Raw genomic sequence first — 22,441 nt, forward strand, 5'->3', positions numbered from 1 at the left:
TATTTCACTTAAGCGCAGTATCTGTTTCCATTTTGTATTTTGCACACGGGGGTAGATGGGATGATTTAGTACCTCCTGTTATCTCTGATTACTACTATCTAAATAATTTTTAAAGCCAACATCAGCAACAGTGTTTTTCAAGATGTTGTAAGTGATCCCCAGTTAGACGTTCAGACCCTGAGGAACGTTATTTTAATATTCTAATACAGCATGCTAATCTGCTATACTAATCGGTTTAAGTCAGCTAATGAGTGATGCCTGCTGAACAGGATAGTATGTGGATATTATTTGATGTGTTGAGCTCTAGAAAATATAGGAAAAATGTGTTTCCTTTCAAAAATGTGGGACAGTCACAATTTTATTTGAAAAGTGACATAATTCCAGAAAGTTTAGCTCTAGCAAGTGTTTTTAACTAGAATCCTTTTTCAAGTCTATCAGTCATTGGGGTTTTCCCCATTTTTTCTATTATTTAAAACTGCATCAGCATTCAGGCTTAAAAATCAGTTGCAAAATACATTTCATAGTGTTAAAATACAGCATCATAGCAAACACTGAAATGAGACTTCCCAGCATGATACTCTATACCAACATTTAAAGGACAGATTGATTTTTACAGTGTTTCAGTACAAAATTTTGCATAGATGTTATGATTGCAAAGTCCAATTATAGCTGAAAGAGGAGAGGCAGAGAGTGACTTTGCTCTACTTTTGCCTTCTTCATCAATTTACAGTATGACATTATCCATTATCTTTCTGAGGCAGAAATGCAGTGGCAGTGGATTTTTAACCACTTCATAGCTTTTCACATTCATTAGCATGGTTCAGATAGTTTATATCACTTAATTTAAATAGGTTTATCCTTCTGTGAAGTTATGAAGTATTTTAAAGCTGCTGGAATGTGTGTGTAAATACCAGCCTTAACATTTAGATTTATTTTGATAGCAGGACAGGTAGGAACATCACTTCTTTACTCCATCGGAACACTTTTTCATAATCATGACATTTCCAGTTGTACTAATTACAGTGTAAAATAAGCAGCTTGTCTATTAGCTCAGCTTCCTTTATATAGTTCCGTTATTGGTGTGCTAAACAGTGCAAAGCAGTCAGTACTAGATCTAGAAGCAAATAATAGCTTCATGTTTAAGTAGAAATTACTAGTAAAGTTATCATTGTGGTCAACAATTTTTTGCAGAAGAAAATATGAGTGTATGGTTGCAGCTGGTATCTTCTGCGTATTATTAATTAAGGCAATAATGTTTTACCCATTTGAACCAAAAATCTGAATAGCTTAACAAATAAACCTTGTTAATTTATTATTTTTCTCACACTGATGGCTTTCTTTGAAATATATTAATTCATCTTTTTAAAGTGTGCCCTTCCGAAAAAACACATACTTCAGGAAAAAAGAAGCCAGCCAGCCTTAGGCCAATTGCATATTTAAGGTGTATTTTCCTTAGAATTGTGTCTGCGAAGGGCTCCCCCGTCAGCGCTACCACTGTTTAGCTTCTTTGTCAATGGAGCAAAAAGTCTGTGTTTTCAGATCTTCAACCTCACAACTGAATTTACACATTAAAAAAAAAAAATGTCTTGAGAATGTGATGCCTGACAAAACTGCCAAAAATAAGCTGGCTGAGAAACTTTTCTTTTTTTTTCCTTAGGAAACTTCTGGAACTTTAGGATGATTTGAACAAACAGCTTTTGGAGATGTTCTCTTTCAGACTATTTCAATCAACCAAACACAGCAAAAGGCGGGAGGGAGCAGAATAATCTCTATGTCATCAGTGCAGAATTGAGTGAAATTTTTGTTTCCCATGTAGGGAAAATTGTCACTCTCATCTTCAGTGACACCATACTTTCAAGGGACTTACAACTGCCGGAAATATATGCTTGCTTTTTTGAGGAAGCTACATTTATTTCAATATAAACTGAATAATGTCAGCTGGCAATTAAGCTTGTTAAATTCTCTTCCATATGCTTAGTGCAAATCCAGCTGAAGTGAGACTTGATGATCTGGAGATAGGGTCCACGTGAAACAGAGATATGTATGTGACGCTTTCCTTACTTTATGGTCAGAAGCAGGTGTTACATGCTTTCTCTGTTATATAAAAGAGCAGAAAGAGGATGTGGGAATGTGCACATGGTAGGGACTTTAACTAAGGAAGTGCCATAGCTTGTTCAGCCCATTTGCCGTCTGTCTGAGAGAATGGAAAAATTATGATTATTATTTCAAGTTTTTTCACTGTATCCGGGGATTAATAAAAACTCCGGTGGTCTCATGTTGTTAGTGACTAGTCTAGTTTTGGCCAGACATTTTACTGTTGCAGTGGGGATTTGTCTTTACACATTTACATTTTACATTTAAGGAGAGAATGCGGTTCACAGTTTAGCGGGTCAAAGAATGTGAGGGGTCAGAATTTACAGACCAGTGGATGAGTAAATCGTGTCTGCTCATCAGAAACTTTTAGGCAGAAAAACCTGCATCTGTAGAGTAGCAATCAATGAACCGAGGGAATGGATGTATTGAATGAAGTCCTGCAGATGTCTGTGTCGCTTCTGGTATAATTCAGTAATATTAATAATGATGTGGATTACACAATGGAGAACATTTTTATTAAATGTGATCATGACATAAAGGTAGGAAAGACTGCAGATATGCTGGAGAGCAGGACTACCAATCAAAATCCCCTTAACAATCACTTAAAATGGGCCAAAGAATGTAAAGTGCTATTAAATATAGACAATAGCAGGCAGGATGAATCCATTGTGAAAATATAGTTTGGAAAGCAGCTGGCTCTGTAGCAAATTGTTTGCAAAAAATGAGCAGCTTTGGTGGATTACAAACTGAATAAGAAGCAAAGTGGTACTTTTGTTAAAAAACAAATATCATACTGGGTTGCATGAACAGGAATATAATCAGTGAAATGTGAAACAATCATTCTCCTTTGCTCAGTGTTGGTAAGACTGGTGCTGTAGTGCTGTTATACACTCATCACTTCAAGAAAGATGTGCCAGAATCGAGAGGAGACCAGTGGAAATTATCAGAGGTTTAGGAAATACACCCTACCAAGGAAAATTGAATTATTATTCTAATAAATACAGCCTACTTACAAAGTGAAAATAATTATTATGTTCCATATCCTTGGTGGACTGCACAAGAAGTAAGTGGTTTAAAGTATGACAGGTAAGATTCAGACTAGACATCAGGAAAAAAATATTTTAGCAATAAGATAGTGAATAACTAATTGCCTGGGGATTTCTTCAGGCACCTTTGATAAACATCAGTTAAAATGACACAAGAATAATTGAACTTTGCCTTGGATGCTTGGAATTAATCAAGAGACTTTGGTCTTTCCAGCCCAACTTGCTGATGATTCAGTGGTGTGCCAGAGACATACACATAAAATTCAGGAGAAGAGGATAGGAAAGAGAAGGGTTTGGTTGGGAGTTAGGAATTCTTGAATGCCAGTTTGAAGGGAAAATTAACAAAATTGAGAGGTTGGGATTTTACAGGGAGTGAAACTATTGAAAGTCACACATGCATCCTGAACCATGGAACTGACTCCTCTTATGTTGCTCCATTTTGATCTAGAAATGGGTGTATTTCCTTCATCCTCCAGTAATTTCAGAGCCAAGCTGAAATTCCTTACATGTGGAAGGGCTTCTTAGCAGAAAAGAGGTTGTTCCTTTGCAGGGCTAAATAAGTAAAACCTCAGCTGTCTGGGAATTCCGGTGGTGGAACGCAAATAATGTGTGGAAATGTGCCTTTTACGCAGAAGACTTCTTGTGTTATTTGGGAAAAGATGTTAAAGCTTTGGTATCAGAATGTGTTGTAACATGCTTGAAATGAGAGGTTATGGGAGGTTTATATAGAAGTATAAACATAAAAATGTTGATGTTGAATGACTGGAATACGGTAACTATGTTTTGGGATATATTACGTTAAACAAAGGTGTGGATGAGATGACTTTGGTTACAAAAGGTAATGTTTTGGGGCGGGCTTTGCAGCACTTTCCCCCAGGCCGCATCTTGGATGCCAGGCCCGCTGGCCAAAACTAGTGCCATGAGCAGATTTTGCATCACGAAAGTGCTTCTTTAACAAAAAAGTGTTAACTTTTGTCTCCTTATTTCTGTCTGCGTATGACATCTGCTCAGCATGTCAGTGTGAATAGTTAGGAATAAACCTGTCCAGAGGAGCAGGTCTGCCGGCTAAGCAGACCCAGACAAGAGCTGTGGTTGTGCAGCTGTTGGTGGTGATGCTGCAGGTGTCAGTGTGGCTCTGGGGTCCCCCTCGGGCACCCCTCTTGTCCCCCAGTTGTCCCCCATCATGGTCCTGCTGGCTGCTGCCAGCCACAACAGGACAAGTCAGGGGCAGGTCTCCTGCTTGCTGCTGCCTCATAACTGAGGCAATATCTGTCACATTAATATCTCAGTCTATAACCTAGGGATGTCACCTGCACAAAAGCAGCAGTTTATTTTAATACGGCTACTAATGAGCTGTTTGCAGTGGGCTGCAAAGCCCTGCGGAGCAGCCCTCACTTGATCAAGAGGCACTGAAATCTTTCAGAGGCTTTGCACTTAGGAGGGAGCTGGGCATGCTTCTCTGAGGTGTAGTTTCACTGTGTCTGGGATATCTATTCTGCTACAACTTGTGCTGTAATCAGTGGCATTGCCCTGGGATAATAAGAGCAAAACTGAGGTAAGCAGGAGTTTAATGTACTATTTTTTTTATGTTCACAGACAAATGTATGCTGATACTCTCCTTTTTTAATTTTTTTTTCCCTTCTCTTCAGGACTTCTGATTTAAGTAACTAATCATCATGTCTGACCCTGTTATTCTCCGTAGCATCAAGAGGTTGGGAGAGGATAACTCTGCTTTTGACTTGGATGGCAAATGTAAGAAATTTATTCTTCTGTCAGCTCCTTATTTTCTAGACCATGTAAAATAGGCAGTGGGTGGCCTAAGTGGAGCAAATAGTGTACATAATACAAAGCAGATAGTCTGTGGAATAAATGTCAAGTTGTGTGGTACCTGCTGTTTTGGGTATGCTGCCTGCAAAACAACTTTTCTGTAAAAACTACATATAACAATTCCTACTGATGGACAATCTTCACTTACTAACCTACAAGTTCCACAGTATATAGCCAGGTTTTTATAGTGAGCACTTTGCTGTACAAGTAAATGGCCTTTACTGGGAGTGGGGGGAAAAGTTCTGTCTTCCACAGTTTCTACAGCTGCTTTTCTTTTAATTCAGCAGACGTATTGTTAGAACAATCAAGCTGGGTAGTGGTTAAGACTCTGCAGTTTCATTAGTATTTCACTTGAAATATTTTATGACAGATTACTTCCAGAAAACTGGAGGCTCATGTTGAAAGACAGTTCTTCTCTCATGGAACTAGTTTTCACCAACAAAAAGAAATCTAAGCAAACCATACTAGACCCAAGTTACAGTGATTTTTTTTTTCCCCATGCCTAGACAGCAGCTCAGATTTAAGGCAGTCCAGCCTCAGCCTCTTTTGTTCCATGGGAACCTCACATCTACCTTCTGTTACAATTTGTGGCATGCACCAGAATTCTTCACATAACCATAAATATAATGAAATTTCAGACAATAATCAAACTTTTTCAGGACCTTATGACAGATTTTTAATAAGACACCCCTCTTCAAACCTCTCTCCCTGCCATATAGCGGCACAGTGTCCCAGCTATAACTTGATCTGTGGTGTTGTTATTTTTAAACCTTAGTAGTTGCTGACTGATGCTAAGTCTGTATTTCAAATCTAGTATCATTCATTGTTTGGGTTTGGGATTTCCTTCCAATCTTTATCTGTGATAGGATGTCTCATAGGACTGTGGGCATAACTTTGGAGTCTGAACACATTTGGAGTATTCAGTCTGAGCTTGGAATAAGCCTTGATTGTGGTTATCTTTGTAGAGATTGACTGATACCTGCAAACATAAAAGCAGCTGTTCCATTAGAAGACAGTACATGTGCATTTTTTGCTCTGACCTTAGAAACTGAACAAGAGCTTCATGTGCAGAAGGTGTATGTTCCAACCTTCTGTCTCTGTGTTAGCCAGACAATTCATTTTATTTTAACCATCCTCGTCAAATCTCTTTCACTTTGCTGGGATTATTCTACTAGACTAGATAATCTCCTGTTCAACAGATTCAAAGGTCTGTTTTTGTTAGGAACCTTAAATCTGTTGTTATAGCTGGTAAGAAGATAGCATAGGAAATTATTCTCTGAATAGCTTGAATGTGTTCTTAAAATCAAAGCTGGCATGCTACATTCTGCAGCTGATTTTGAAGTCTGCAACACAGCAGCAGCAACCTCAGCTCCATGACTGTGAAAGAAACCAGTGTGAATGTTTCCTGAAAGTCTGCTCTCAACCCAGTACATTGCTGCCCCAGCACACTGCCCTGCATCCTGCTGCAATGAGCAGTCATCTGCGTGCTGAAGCAGTACTGATCTCCCCACTCCCTTCCCCAAATGTATTTTGTTTTGCTTTTAAAACTTCTCATCCAGGCTGCTCACTAAGGGCAGTTTCAATGTATGAGGCATTGTGGGCTCTAATATTGCTGGAGAGGGAGGAGGAATGACATGAAAAGGGAGTGAATAGGTAAAGGGGTATGGTCCTACTTCTGGGACAGAAAACTGTTCATCTTTTCTAGCCCCTTACTTAGAACTCCAAACCTGCCCAGATTTATCTAGGTGGCTTAGGGGGTTGGGTTTATATCTGTTAATTTATCTTACACACTTGCCGCTTTTACTTCTCATGGGATTTTGGCAAAAGACTTTGTTTTGGAACCAAAGCTATTCCTCTTTTCGCAGTTGGTTTTGTTTTGTTTTGTTTTGTTTTGTTTTTTTGCCTGTCAAGTGGGTTTGCCTCTGGTTTCTCAGTTTCCTTGGAAATGCACTGTGATTTCCACTTAATGTAATGAACAGTTTGTTTGAACTACTAGAGCACATTTCCCAAAGCAAATCTCACTGCTTTAAAACCTTACTGGCATTCTGATGATTGATTTCTTCTGCTCTGTAATCTCCAGTGAGGCTTGTTTCATTAACCACCTATTGTATATATTAATAAGAATTAACCCTCTGTGGTTTAGCTCTTGAAGGCCACATGTGTAGTTAAGAGACAGCTTTAGCTGGGAGCCTTTTGAGTATGATTTTTCATCATTTGAATCAAGTAACACATTTCTTCAGGCTTAACTTTTACTGTGTTCTCACAATACCAGGAAAAACTCAAATTCTTGGCAATGTTTGTCAACTTTTCCTTGATTTTGTGCTTTTTGTAAAATTTCTTTCTTAAATGCCTTAATTCCTCTTTCAAATTTTTTTGAGCATTCAAAGTTTACTATAGCTTTTTTCTTCAAGGTTAATAAATTCTTTCATCTCCCCTACATTCTTTTATTTTCTATAAAATCATTTTCTGCCCTGTTTTTCTACTTTTTCAATTGTAGCAGTACCTGTTTCTTTCAAAATAAGTATAGGTACCATCATTCCAAATTCTCCTCCTGCTTAAAAACTTCTGGCCCACAAGAGCTGGCCTGCAGTTCCTCACACTCTTGCATAGCATTGATATACTCGTTTCCCTCTTCAACTTTGGAGAACGCTTATTTTGCCCTGTAAACCTAAACTGGCATGACTCAGAAAGCTATTTCACCAGACTTTCTTGTTCCTCGCATTTTCCTTTCAGCAGCCAATTAATGAGCTGACTTTTGGCAAACATCCTGAATAATGTATTTAGTAAAAACTATTTGTTCATCTGGAGGACTGAAAACTTGAGACTACTTCATCAGGAGAAAGCAGGCATAAATTGATATAAACTTACCAAGAAATTTTTGGACCCATGTCAGTTCATGTCCCTGGCTAGATGTCTCAGTGGGAATAAGATGCTTATAACTCAGGAATGATCAGGTCCCATGGGGTTCTAGTGTTTATGTTTCACATGTCTACAGAGGTTATGTACTTGAACAATAATTATTAACTAGACTGTGCATTTATTTTTCCTGACAGGTAACAGCTTCAAGAAAAAAGAGTAAGTCATGTACACAAACAGAACAATCAATATTTCTTGGAATATTCAAAGAAGTTAATGTAATCAGATCAAATGGATGCATTTATAGAATACATGGTATTTCATGGAAAGCTGTTCTCTAGGACTTGAACTGGTTTACTTGATAAAACAGACAGAGATAGACCAAAAGAGTCTTAGAAACCTTTAAAAACATAGAGTAATGGCAGCAAAATATGGTCTTTCTTTTGTGAAAATGTTTTTGATATTCAAATTTATCTTCCTTCAGTTTTTGAGTTTGAGAAATGAGGTTTTCAGGAATTTTAACTGATCCTGGTTAACTTCTCTAAAAGCTTAGGTGTGAGACTAAAATAAAAAGAATTATCACACTTTATTTGAGCTCAGATATTAAGATTTATATGTACAATTCTAGACACTTAAAAACTAAAATGATATAGAGACCTTAACCTTCAGCTATAATCTGAGATTTGAATGGGGCTAAGAGCCTTCCTCTTCCTAGATCTTGGGACCGGACAACCTTATGGGTGCTGTAATTCATGCCAGCTCTTTCTGACACAGTGTACACAGTCTAAGAACTACTCCTAGACTAAGGAAGCAAGAGCGTATCTTAATTTTTGTCTTTGTCAGGTTGCCCATCTCAGAGAGCACCAGCCCCGTGTTCAAGGTCTACCATGGTCCTCACACATATCTTGAAAGCCAAGTTGTGTTGGACTTTCATGTGTAACACATATATGGTCCTACCTACTACACAGGCTGTCTAGGATCTGGTTTCTGAAAACTGTTCATGACAAATATAGCTTGAATTAATTTATTTCATTAAAAAAAAAATCCTAATTGAAAATCCTTACTTATTGATCACTGAATGTACGCAGCTGATGATTACTTGCTATAACGCGCATCTCATCCATAATGGTGTGCCTAGTCCTTTAGATTTTAACTGATCATACAGAATAGCAACACATAGTGTGAGCACTGAAAGAAACCTGTATGGTAGGGTGAGAAATTCTACTGCTACTATGGACAGATGAACATACAGACAATAAAGAGGGAATGGGAACAGGACCTTTCTCTGTCTTAAAGAAAGGACAAGCAAACAATTTGGTTGGTAGTTTTTTCCCTGACCTCAGAGAACCCACAATCTACATTACAGCAACAGTGTTTTGAGGACCTGCTTATGAAAAAAAGCATAAGCCTCCAGATCATTTTAACCTGACCTCTGTTCTAGTCACTGTCTAAAATTTAAAATCACTGGTTCCAACAAAGTCTGAAAGAAACAGCTTGTCTCTTAAAATTCTGGGCAAAATATCTCAAGTAAAATATAATTTCAGAAAGGGAACCAAGAGAAAAAAAAATAATGTAAAATCTTATCCTTTTTGCTAGGAATTTCCATACATATGAGGAACCTCTTACAGAGAAGAAAAGTGAAAAGTGAGTTAAATCCAATTCCGAGTACTATGTTTGCATATAGAAGAAAATATGTACTAAAATACAAGTTTATAATTTCATGTTTTCTGTTCTTGAAGGTCATCAGACAAGAAAGAAAACAGCATTCGTGTTGGCTTCTTTCAGCTGGTAATGAAAGCAATGGCCGTAAATATTTTATGTGTAGTGTGCTGCAGAATAAGTGGCAATAATCTATATGGTTGTTCTGGGGAATAGCTGTGACTAAGCCAAACTTTTAAGGATTAAACCATTTGGCATTAAATCCTGCCATTAAAGTCAATAGGAATTTAATAGAAACCTTTGTCATTATGTCACCTTGGTATTGATTATTGATATTTGCATCTGCATCTATTAAACACATTATATTGAACCTACATGTAGATATGGGGAAACGTGTTAAGATGTACAGCAGGGATCTACATGACCTTGGTTCATTCTTATTTCTGCCCAAAATTTGTTGTGTGATATTTAGCAGATAATTTAGATCCCTTATAATTGCTCCATGGGTATTAGAAGATTTGGTAACTACAGAAGCTTGGGAATGCAGAATACTGTATGGTATGCCTCGCTTTGATGGTTCTTGGAATCCCATAGAGTGCATCTAAATTTTAAAATTAATGTAGTAGGGAGATGTCCAACCCAGCAGCATGCAGCTAAGAGGTTTTATTATTTCTATTTTGCATATAGTCCAGGCAGTTAGCCTGTAATGTGTTCAGAGTAAGATGGTGGTACTGGGCTAGTCCAGTTACATCCATGTGGCTTGTACTCTACCTGGCTAAGTATCTCAGCCTTTAGTTGGGTGGAGAGAACAGTCTGTCCACACAGAGGGCTATGTCTGTCAAGCAGAGGGGTTTGAATTCTGTAGCCTGTTATGCACAGACACTTAATTTCTAAAGTGCAATTTGTAAACAGTGTGTTTGCATCAGATGTACTGAGATTAGATCTCACATTATCTGTGTATTTTCTGTGGTTTTTTGGTTTTATTTTTACTCAAGGGAATTTCTAGAGTTTTTATGAGCAAGGTTTGCAAAACTATGATAATGCTTTAGTTTTCTTCTGATGTTGTTTGTAGAAAGACCTTTTATGTCTCTTTTCTGATTACAAACTTTTTTTTCCCCCTTTATCTTGTCTGCCATAGTGTCCCTTTCACATATGTGCTCAAAATCCTCACCCTTATTTCTCATAGACACATTATAGCACCTACAGAACCTGGACAGGTTCTTCAGCAGGCTATGATTCCTCTTTACACTCCTATTTCAAAATATACAGCATTTGATACTGATATTCTATATGGACAGTTTGAACTATATATTTACGCATTACTTCAGCCTGAGAATCAGACTTCACACAATCACAACAAAGGTAACTGAAGCCGCTGTATCTTAGCTGAGTCTTCAGCTGCATGCGTGCATGCTCTTAGCCCATGGCAAATGTAAGGTAATAGGACTTAGTTCAGTCTTTTTTTTTACTGCATACGGTATCATATTTCTGTACATTTTTCACAGATTAAGAGCCAATGCACAATTGCCTGGCTCAGCCAACATGTCTTCGAGTATTAACAATGAGAACTTGCTCTGGGACATTTAGTTGGCTTTCTGCCACCGCACCCCAGACTTGAGAAATTGGCTAACTTTATGCAGAGGCTCCGCATAATGCCCTCAGGATTTTTCCTCCCTTTCCTTTCCCTCTGTCCTCACAGGAAATCTGCAAAGCAGACTATATGTATGAATTATAATTACTATTCTTAATCTTTTAGCTAGTTTCTGGAATGATGATAATGTGGAATGATATTGAGCTATTAATGTTATATAATATATTCATTCAAATGGTCAGATTCTGCTGTCAGCTAAAAGGGAGCTCATAATAATTTATGAGGCTGTAATCACAGGTGCAATTACATTAGATTGGAGAGAGAGATTTGTCTTCTTTCTGTGTTGAAGATAATTCTGAAATTTAGAGAGAACGGTTTTGTATCGGATTAATGATTTATCAGTATATAACCAGCATGAAGACTGACTCTCAGCAGAGACCATCTTTTTTTCCTGTCTCTTTAGTTTCGATTTTCTTCATCTATGGAAATTTTAATGATGGTTGTTGGTAGTTTCTGTGCTATTGTTCATGGAGCAGCCCAGCCAGCTGTGTTGCTTGTGCTTGGTGCAATGGCAGACACGTTTATTGAATACGACATTGAAATGCAAGAGCTTGAAGACCCAGGCAAGACATGTGTAAATAACACCATAGTGTGGATTAATGGTACTATCCATCAGAATGAAAAGAATGCCACAATAAGATGCGGGTAAGTAGTAGATGTATTTGTTTCTTTTCCTTTGTCATTGTAGCTTGCTAGAGAATGCATTGCTAGTGAAAGTCCACGTCAGCCTTTAAACCTTACCTTTTCAATCCATAAGGCAGAAAAGGGGCATGGTTCTTGTTACAGAGTCCCATTTCTGAGCTGGAGTTATTATCTTGAGGGAAAGAAGGTCATCCTGGGTTTTGGTCTTTCACCTATTAATATCAGCGAGGATGTTCTTTGATGATGATTCTTGTGATAATAGATGTATCTGCTACACATCTGAGTTCATTAATCTGTTTTCTTTGATAACACTGTAGGTAAGAATGACTTCTGGTCATTTCTGTTAGGACTTAGGTGCCTACAGGTGCCTGCTGACTTTTGAGCTAAACTTTGGTCATTGAAGAGAAATGAATGCTTCTAAGATGCAATTCATCTTTGCTTATGGGAGATGTCTAAGGCAGGTCAGATGAACTGCCCTATAAGAGTGCCTGTTCCTTTCCATTAGCTATAATAAATGAATTCTACATGTTTCATTCAGATACAGATATCTGTCAAAGCCAAATTTGAACGGTAACCTTTACTAAGGCTCATTTTTCAGTGGATCATTCCAAGAGTTTTCTAATCTCTGAGTGACATTTAATTAGGTATTTAATTAGAATTAGAAGTTACTTGTCTAAAGGTCTCTGAAATTCAGAGCACATGAGAACTAGATGTGGGTGACTGGGGCCAAATTACTTGCTCCAGTCTGTCCAAGCCAGCCCGCTGAGATGGGGCTGGCAGATAGAATACAGAATACAGGGCAGACCTGTGTTCCTCTGAAGCAGCAACAGTGCACCAGGCAGGATAAATTAAGGCATTAAAAGTGGTACTGGATATTTCTGTCAGGCACCTGAGCTGTGTCCATGGTTGTTTTTTGCAAAAGATCAGGTCAGGTGCATAGTGTTCCCTTTTGGCTTAAAATTTCAGTCTATCAAATTCTGGATAAACAGAATAAAATTTGCTGTCTGCAGGATGTTTTTTGAAAGTTCTCTGAAAGCATAAATGATAACAATCTGAAATGCCTATTTCAAAGTAATCTAAATGCAATAGCATCAACTCAATGGCCTTAACTGATGTTAGGATTAATACTCCTACTTGAGCTAAAACAACTGATGATTTCAGATTAGCAAGCTTATGGTACAAAGTAATACTTGAATTGACTTTAGCAGCTGTCATTTCTCTTTGTAAATTGTTGTTTAAATCTGAGTGTTACTAACTGGTATAAATGCATAAACCAAGCTAATTCTACATCTAATGAAAACTTGCTGTGCAGCTCTGCCTTGAAACACCCTCTCACCTGTGCTGTTTCGGAGCACGCAGCCTGGTGAGGTTTCTCAGGGGCTGCAGGGATGCTCCGGGATGCAGAGCATTTCTGGTACCTGCCAGCACCCTGCCCTGGCACAACAGGCATAGCAAGCAAACCAGCTGCTGCCAGTGACAGCCTCAGGAGTGGGAAACAATGCCTCTATTACCAAAACAAGCTGACTTGCCAGATGACATGACTGAACTGAAGAAATGCCAGATTAGAAATCTACAAGGAATTTGAAACAATATTGCTAACTCTTTTTTTTTTTTTTCTTTGTTTAAATTTTTTCAGGCTCTTGGACATTGAACAAGAAATGACAAAGTTTGCAGGTTACTATGCAGGAATTGGTTGTGCCATACTTGTGTTAGGATACCTCCAAGTCAGTATTTTGTTCCTTATTTTGATTTCAAAGTTTAAAACACTAAATAATTAAATGTAAAATAATTATGTTCCCTTTAACTGCTTGTTCAGCTGTCCATTTGAGCAGAGCAGACACTTTCTGTCCTCATTCTATTGGCTGAAATAGGCTAGTTCTGGCAATCTGAGAGCTCCTTGGATTTGTGCGCGCATACCTTTGTACACGGGCACGTTTTGCCCAGTGAGATGAATGCATGCCAAAAGAAATACTTGCTCAAGTGTGGTTACTGTGGAATCCACATGCCCTCCCAAAATAACAGCTGAAGGGCTTCAAGATTCCCAGTAGGCATCTCAACTGTGTTGAGCCCTGTGTTTCTATTACAGAGATATTACAGAGTAATATTGGTGTAAAACTAGTGTTGGAGAAGAACCACATCCTACATATTCTGTGGTAATGGTTCAGTCCTTCTAACTGAGAGAAGCCACAAGCTTGGATGATTCCTGCATAATCTGCTAGAGAGTCCACTGCTTTTGAAGCTTTTTTTACAATTGCAAAAATCACTTGTCATACTCCTTCCTGAAAACTATCCCAGAGTTTTGCTGAGGTAGGATGGATGTCATTCTTATATTACTTACAACTGTAGATGGAAAAAAAAATATATCTGAATGACATTCATGTAATTCATGTGGCAGAAATAATTCAACTTGCATCTTCTCTCAGCCTATCAGAAGTGAGACAAATCCTTGATCGAGAAGCTTTATAAAATTGTTAGATTATTTGAAGATAAAGGGCATAAAACAACTATTGTGTCTGTGTAGCTAAAATATATTTTACCTGAATAGTAAGTTTCTCAATAGCGAAATTGCTCTTTCCCATTTTAGCCAAATTGCTTTTTCCCATTTGGTGGGAGTAGAAAGACTTTTTCTTGCAATTTATCAGCCACATTATGCTCTTCCCAGATCTGCCTTTGGGTTATGGCTGCAGCTCGTCAGATACAGAAAATCAGGAAAGCTTATTTCAGGAAAGTAATGCGAATGGATATAGGCTGGTTTGACTGTACATCTGTAGGAGAACTGAACACCCGAATTTCTGAGTAAGTAATCTACAAAAAAACATATGCTACAGAAAACATTTTGTACTTCCTTCCAAACACAACAGAATGCCAATAACTAGGCATTCGACAAACATTTTCTAATATAAAATACAGCTATGTTTCTGGGAGCAGGGACAGGATGATTATCTCCCCCATCTTCGAAATGAGTGCCTTAACTGTTAAGCCACAGCTATTTATCTTTTGTTCCCTGCCCGTTATTAAATGTGGGGTTTTTTGCTGGGGTTTTGGGTGGGGATTTTTTGCCAGTTTGTCCTTCCCTTCTTCTGTGCCCAGTCCTTTTGGGGTGATCTATAATTTGGCTGCCAGTGCACAGTTCCATGAGGCTAAAGATGTAGGTTTGAACCATCTCTCACTTCCCAGAAAGGAAAATTACATTAGGGGCACACTTTGCTTAGGGTGGCTTTAAAAGAAAAGAGCAAGCCTTGCTTAATCTTCTGCTAGAGAAGGTACAAGCATCTACCTTTAGAAAGGGATCCAAGGGACCCACGGAGAAAGCTTCTTAATCTGAACGAACAGGAGAAAAGCGGAGTTTAAGGCTTGCTCCTTTTTTTAGTTCTTCCTCTTTACAGGCAGCTGCGAGGTAAATATGCCAACTTTAGATGGCTCCCTGTTCACAGTCGTGCCTGATAATATGCGTTAACATCTGCAGAAGATTTTTCTGTAGTTAGGGATTTATTTGCCTTTACTCACTGCCCAGTGGTATCTTTGAGTTTCTGTGGTGTTCTTTTTATGAAGAATAAATGCCAAGTGTAAGTCACTGTTAACAATTTCTCTGACAAAAAGTAGGATCTGAGCACGTATCTGTCTAATAAATAACAGTTCCCCATTTCTTCAAACAACATTGTTCTGTGCCTACAAAAAGCTTTCTGACTGCAAAAAACATTCTCCAGAAGAAATATAAACAAGTTCTTCAACCAAACACTCTTGAATTTTTCAATCTGGACTGTAATTTCACTCGATATATCAATAAGCTAACAACTTTGCACTTTAAAATGCAACAACACTTGCTCCTACTTATTCTGGCAGTTCCCAGTTCTTCTAATGTCAGGAGCAAGGTAGTAGCCCAGAGCAGCAGAACTATAATGACTGTTTTTCTTTAAGATATTTTTTCTGTGTTGACAATGCGTAATAGAGAACAAATGAACTCTGCAGCTGCCTAGAGGTCCAGGTGATGTTAACCACTGCACCACTGTCCCCCGTGTGACAGAGCTGTCAAATTTTCCCACTGCCTCCAGTGATAAAGTAGCCCTCCTCAGTTTTTCCACTCTCATTTAGAGAACAAACTACCTGATAGAGTGGAGAAGGAGCAGGGAGATGGTGGAAGATGGAAGAAGAAGAGAGTTGCAACCCTCCACCCTTTTCCTTGCCCCTCAGCAGCGTGGTATGGTGCATTCCCAGTATCCGTGATGGGAGGAATGCCATATAAGTTCTACTGCTTTTCCTTTATGGGATAGCTGCATCCAGTTGGGATGTCTCTGCCCCATCCTTTGAATCAGCTGGGACACAGTAGTAAGAACCAGCTAGCAAATGTCTTCTGGCAGGACCACTTCCTGGGAAAAGACAATGTGTTCTGTGCAGTATCCATGCATAAAAGCCTTCTGCCGTTGCAAAGGCACCAGGTTTTCTCACTGTAGCCCAGGTTTGGAAGGGGTGATGGTAGAAAGAATAGGGGTGAGACAGAACCCTCTCCAAGGGAAAGCAACTAACCCAAATGTGGCCAAGACCTGCCATACAAACAGAAGATATGCTCACCAATATTATGGTTTTATTTTTGTTTTGTTTTGTTTTGTTTTTTCCAGTGATGTTAACAAAATTAATGAGGCTATTGCTGACCAAGTAGCAATTTTTATCCAGCGCTTAACCACCTTTGTATGTGGATTCCTACTGGGATTTGTCAGTGGCTGGAAACTGACCTTGGTTATCATTGCAGTCAGCCCTCTGCTTGGGGTCGGAGCAGCTGTCTATGGTTTGGTAAGTGAATTGTGAGCAGTTTGTGTTGAAGTATGAGGAGCTGGGAAGGTCATGCCATAGAGCTGGGAGGCTTGGTGGAAGAGAAGGTTATTACATCCCTTTAAAGTCAAGACAGGCAGACTGTGGTCACATCAGCACAGGGGCTGCAGCGAGGCAGGCGCTGCTCCCACTTTGCTTATTCTGATTCCCAGAATAGTATATCCTGCTTCTAAGACTGGAGCATAAGCATACCTTCTGTTGGGTCCTGTGGGTGGATATTATGGTTGCTGAGATCAGAACCTGGCCTTACACCTTCTCTTTACTACTACAGACCCAGTTGAGAAGGTTACTAGACACTGTGCTTGATATCTGTATGTTGATCAGGGGCTTTTAGAGATTTAAAATAGTTGAAAACAACTACTCAAACTTACCTCAAGCTGTCCCTGCTTCTGGCAGCTGCTGTATACTCTCCTAGTTGTTCCTGTTCTGCCTCTCCATCGTACTCTACAAACTGCCTCTCACTGTGCAGAGGAAGGACAGTGAAGAGTGAAACTGCAGGATCCTCTGCCCTCTCACCTCCTCTCCCACACCCATCAGGGCTGGGCAGCTCCTGCTCCTCCTCTGCACTCCCCCACACTTTGCTCTTTGGTTGAGTTCAGCCCTTTGTCAGTCTCGCTTCTTTCACATCAAGAACAGGTTGCTATCATTTTGCTATAAAACCTGTAATATAACTCTGACTAATTTCTTGTCTTCCTGTGCTCTCCTTTCCACCTTGTACTGGTTGCTAGTGGATGACATGAATAATGACTCACGGTGACGTGGAAAAGCAGAATCCTGGCAGGGAATGAAATAAACCCCCAAATGCCTCTCTCCTTCATTTGCAATGTCTTTCTGAGCTCATTCCCCTTCATGCTTGTAGTTTTCCCCTTTTCTATTCTTATTCCTCTGTCCCCATCTCTTTCATTTCACACACTCACTGTTAAATGTTTCCTCCTTACAAGCCTTTCCAGCCCAAGTCTTTGTTTTTTACCATCATGAAAAAAGACTCAAGGTCAATCTATCCTGTTTTCCTGTCTCCGAAAGTGGCTAATAGATGCCTGGGACATGATATTTGAAGAGAGAAAGAAAATAACGACACTTTACAATTTCTAGTGATATGTAATTCCTAAGTTGATGAGGTATCTTTGTGTGGAATTGTACATGACTACATTTGCTTCCATTAATTTGGGCATTTTTTTGAGCCTAGGTAAGCTTTTGACATCCAGTGTGCTCTGGGCTGCTGTGTAGGGACCTGTTTGCTGCCAGCCCAAGAAACAAAGCACAGTTGTGGGCAACATCTGTTTCCATCCTTCCCCATCAGTACTAGTATCTCTTCTTCCTGAAGCTGGGCTCTGCCACAGTGGCTAAAGGGCTGCTCTTGCTGCTTAAGCTCACCCTTCGTCCTGCCATGCCCAAACCCTCTGTCTGCAGTCTGCTTAAGCCCAGTTAGCAGCAGTGAGAGAGGGAAAGCAGTTGTTGTCAGCTGCTTTCTGCTGTTTTAGCTACTTAGCAGAGCTGTTGGCCAAGGGGATAACTGTTCTGCACAACATATGCTACAGAGGTATATGCCCTAATACAAGTCTTCAAGTGTGCAGCATACCTTATAAAAGCCTGCTTGGAGCAGAGGAGGTGACCTCATGCAGAGGAGACAGCACAGTGTGACAGCCAGCACTGCTTACTCCTGTCCTTGTCTGCACTCACAGTTCAGGTGAAACCAGCACTTCTTATGCTTTTGTAGGCTGTGGCAAAACTAACAGGCCGAGAATTAATGGCTTATGCGAAAGCTGGAGCTGTGGCTGATGAAGTGCTCTCATCCATCAGAACAGTGGCTGCTTTTGGTGGAGAGAAGAAAGAAGTTGAAAGGTTTGTTTGGACAAATTGTAAGGTCTTTGGTTTCTTTTTCCTGTAGCAACATAACTCTGTAATGTACTTCAGAGTCATGGAAATTAATTTCCAAATTCTACAACAACAACCATCTGTTAGCTTTGAGAATTGTATCCATGTACGTTACAGAAATTTAGGTTTCAAATAACATTACATACACAAAACCAGTTTCATAATTCAGTTAATCAGTGAAATAAAACATCACCAATGCTGTCTTCAAGTCATTTCCGCTTGTAGGAACGTGCTGTCAAATTTCCCCTAAACATTGTCTATTACTTTTGCAGCACATCTGAAAACTTTGGATACTTTCAAGCCAAGTAGGAGAACTAGTTCTAGCAAGATATAATGATGATGACAATATTAAGCTGCAAATTTCTCTTAAATTTGTGTAAAACATAACAAGGCTGCAGGATGTCCTCTGAAGTGTTGGCCGTATTCTCAAATCTTTTGTCACTCTGCTAAAACGCCAAACCCCATGGTGAGGTGTCTGCAGTGAGTGTGGCTTTTCTTGTACTTATTACACTAGAATATACAAGGATTTAATGATCTGGGAGCATTACTGGTTTCAGCAGTGATCTCTCACTTCACAGTGAGAGGTATCAACCTTACATGGACCTTCTGTTAACTATAGCACAGCCAGTCTTTGAACATGCCTCGTTTTGTTGGTCTTTCCTCATTTTGAATTTTCTGTCAATTTCATTTCATCCCCTTTTATTTTTCTCTCTTTCTACAGATATGATAAGAATCTGGTGTTTGCTCAGCACTGGGGAATTCGAAAAGGAATAATAATGGGAGCATTCACTGGTTACATGTGGCTTATAATTTTCCTGTGTTATGCATTAGCCTTTTGGTACGGCTCTAAACTTGTCCTTGAAGAAGAAGAGTATTCACCTGGCACTCTTCTGCAGGTACCCATTTTAGTTTGATGCAACTTTTCTGGACTGTTTCTTAAAACGTTAATTCTGGAACACATATTTGTTCTTGTATCTGGTGGCTTCATGGCAACAAACAGTTTTAAAGATCAATACTCAGTATATGACACAATTGGATAAGATTAAAAAACAATTGTTTATTTTAAAGATTTGGAATGCTGCCTATTGCGATCAGAGAGGCTTCCATTTGAGAGCCTGCTACATAATTGACAGAGGCTTGAAACTAGCTTTCCCATTGTGTGGGTCAGCATGTGGCTTCTGGGATATTGGAACTTTATGATAAGAAACTCCGTTGTGATAAAGAGAAACCTAAGCAAAGAAAGTTTGATCAAATCTAACCTGTCTCAGGAACAGTTTCTGTTACTTTGAATCACAATTTTCTGTTGTTAATTGCCCACCAAGCTCTATAGATGACAAAGAACAGGTAAACATATATGCTGATATAAACACACATGGCTGTGGCTTCTGCAGTTGTATACAAAAAAACATACTAACCTGCATGGCACTCATGCATCCACTTCTGCACAGTAGGTGCTTTAGACACTGATGACCTAAATGCAATAAAACTAACATCTACAGATATTTTGGTTATTTGCTTTAAGCCAAGACTGCCCAAATGGCAGACTCCAGTCCAGACCCAGAGTAAATTTTTCCTGAACCTTGGTAAATCCTGCGTGTTCTGATGAGACATCTATTTTTGCTCCTTCTCTCCCTGTTGCACACTATGAGAACACCCAACCACCAGCAGCATGCAGTACGAAACTCCCTGCTAAATGAAGCTTAGTAAATTACTCCAGGAACATTGTAAAATCAAGTCCTTCTGTTCAGGGATGATGTCCCTCAAAGGAAATAATTTGCAACTGCTCTTGACACCAGCAGTTGATACAAGGTAGTGCTTTGAAAAACAAAGTGAGCAATTTCCTTGCCTTGCACATGGTAACTATAGTTCAGTGCCTTCAAATGACAAACGGCAAGCAGGGGAGGGAAACTACCCTGGAGCTGAAAAATTGTAGCTGTCAATGGAGACATTCTCCCTTATGTTCCTCTTCCTCTCATTTTCCAGTCATTTTTCTTGTACTTCATGTTTTCTATCATACACTCCTACTCTGGCAGGGGGAGGGGGGAAGAAGGGAGGTTTTGTAGATACAAAACATTTAAACATTATTTTTCTGCTCGCTGAAAAACTGTCATGCACCAGCCCTACTTCACTGAGACACACTAAGTGTTGCATTTCCTTTTTCTCCTATGAGATGTACAGAACCTGCTTCCTTCTGTTCATGATGGATTCTGACATGCATATAACCTACTTGCTTTGGGGACTCATTCACACAAGAAAATTAGTTTGGAGTAAAGCTGAGTATGAACTTATGGCATGATCTATACATCACAGTGTTGATGTTTGTAGTGCACAGTATGTTCACAGTAGATTCTTCCACTTTAGCCATGGGGTTATTCTCAGTAAACACCACTACGGTGCAAGGGAGAACTGAGGCCTGTGTACTTTTTGTCTTTCTCAACAGTAGTGTTTCCTTATACAGCTTGCCCATTTATCCTGACTAGGGTTTGTGCTGTATTCAAAAGGCTAGCTGAGTCCTTGATTGCTTCTTAGCTTGTGGGCTAATTATGCTCATACAGTGAGTCCTTGCAGCTCAGCTGGTGCACAAGAAGTCATTAAGCCACTGTGGTTTGATTTGCCTGTCTAAGCTCTAAAGTGTAATAAAAATGTGTTGTCATGTTTTGTTAAAATATTTTTCCACTTCTTCAGGTTTTCTTTGGCATTTTAGTAGGAGCTTTAAATCTTGGCCAAGCATCTCCCTGTCTGGAAGCCTTTGCCACTGGCCGTGGTGCTGCAGCAAATGTTTTTGAGACAATAGATAAAGTAAGTAATGCATTTCTAAGCTGTGTCACTTTGTAGTGGAAAAATAATCTAAAAAGCCCCAAGCAGCAGTAGCTTTATCTGCTGTGCAAATGAGGAAAAATGAGTGCAATTAAAGAAAAATTGACTGTGCAATAGAAAGGTCTAGTGGTGTGCACACGGGCTCAGAGAGGGTGTTGAACAGATGTCTTAAGTGGCCTGTTACTGAATAATGAAGTTTTATCCCTGCTACTGCTGTATTTTACTCCCATTTCTCCTATGTACAGTTACCGACAGGTGCTGCCTCCTGGAAAGTGTACAGGCAGGCAGTAACAGTCACCTTGCAGCCAAACTTGCGGCAAGCATCTAGCTCCCAGCCTCCAGGTGGCATCACAAGATGTGGCTTTATTGGCATTAGTGGCAAAGGTGGATTCTGTCATCTGTCACAGAGTTAAAATGAGTTAACCCTGAGTTAAAATGAGACCAAATTAGCATAGGCACTGGTCACACAGCAGTCATAAATGTTAAATCACAATATTATCTAGACAGATAGATATTTGAAATAAGGTTGTATGAGAAAGAGCAACTGGCATTTATTGATGAGCATCCCTTTCTATATCTGTATAAATTTAGTGACTGGCAAAATGCTGCTGATTTCTTAGCAGCACGTAGTATCTCTGGGCATTGACAACCTTTACTGTGCTAAAAGTTGTGTCAACACATTAAAATGTGCTTGTCTTGTACAGAACACATAAGGGTATATAAAGAATGCTAGAGGGGCTGTGGTGATACTAATGGACCTTTTAGTAACCCTTCAATGTTCTGTAACAAAAATAACACATATGCCTTATAAATGCACTCTTTGAGCTAAAGCTCTAAAACACACTGAAAAAAGACTTAAATGGGGGAAATGTTTTGTAGAGAAAAATTCAAAAAGCACAAAGAGTTGCAACAGTAAGAATTAATCACAAAATTCAAGATAAGGCTGAGCCAGATAACCTTAGGGTAAAAAAAAAAAAAAAAAGCAAACTAAAGCAAGACTTCATCTGTCTAGAGAAAGGGTGACAAAATTAGATCCATCTGCTTGCAGCATTTGTAGATTTGTGATTAGACAGTAAAAGCACAGCCCTGCCCTCGTACAGCTTTATTTCTGGCACTAAGCTTATAGCCATGCTGAGGTTCCGATTCA

General features: G+C 39.3%; 1 protein-coding gene across 1 annotated transcript in view; it reads left to right on the forward strand.

Moving 5' to 3' along the window:
• Window positions 1-4,816: 4,816 nt before the first annotated feature.
• ABCB11 (ATP binding cassette subfamily B member 11) overlaps window positions 4,817-22,441 on the forward strand; it is a gene marked incomplete at its 5' end in the record, with an annotated part of 39,415 nt that continues 21,790 nt past the window's right edge. Inside the window, 11 exons of the mRNA XM_082054964.1 lie at window positions 4,817-4,892; window positions 8,021-8,042; window positions 9,420-9,467; window positions 9,563-9,611; window positions 11,537-11,778; window positions 13,412-13,499; window positions 14,438-14,571; window positions 16,392-16,563; window positions 18,320-18,444; window positions 19,199-19,373; window positions 21,163-21,276. Coding sequence (XP_081911090.1) covers window positions 4,817-4,892; window positions 8,021-8,042; window positions 9,420-9,467; window positions 9,563-9,611; window positions 11,537-11,778; window positions 13,412-13,499; window positions 14,438-14,571; window positions 16,392-16,563; window positions 18,320-18,444; window positions 19,199-19,373; window positions 21,163-21,276 — 1,245 coding nt within the window. The remainder of the gene's footprint in view (window positions 4,893-8,020; window positions 8,043-9,419; window positions 9,468-9,562; window positions 9,612-11,536; window positions 11,779-13,411; window positions 13,500-14,437; window positions 14,572-16,391; window positions 16,564-18,319; window positions 18,445-19,198; window positions 19,374-21,162; window positions 21,277-22,441) is intronic.

This window comes from Streptopelia decaocto (assembly GCF_964273445.1).
Source record: "Streptopelia decaocto genome assembly, chromosome: 6".
Taxonomy (NCBI): Eukaryota; Metazoa; Chordata; class Aves; order Columbiformes; family Columbidae; genus Streptopelia; species Streptopelia decaocto.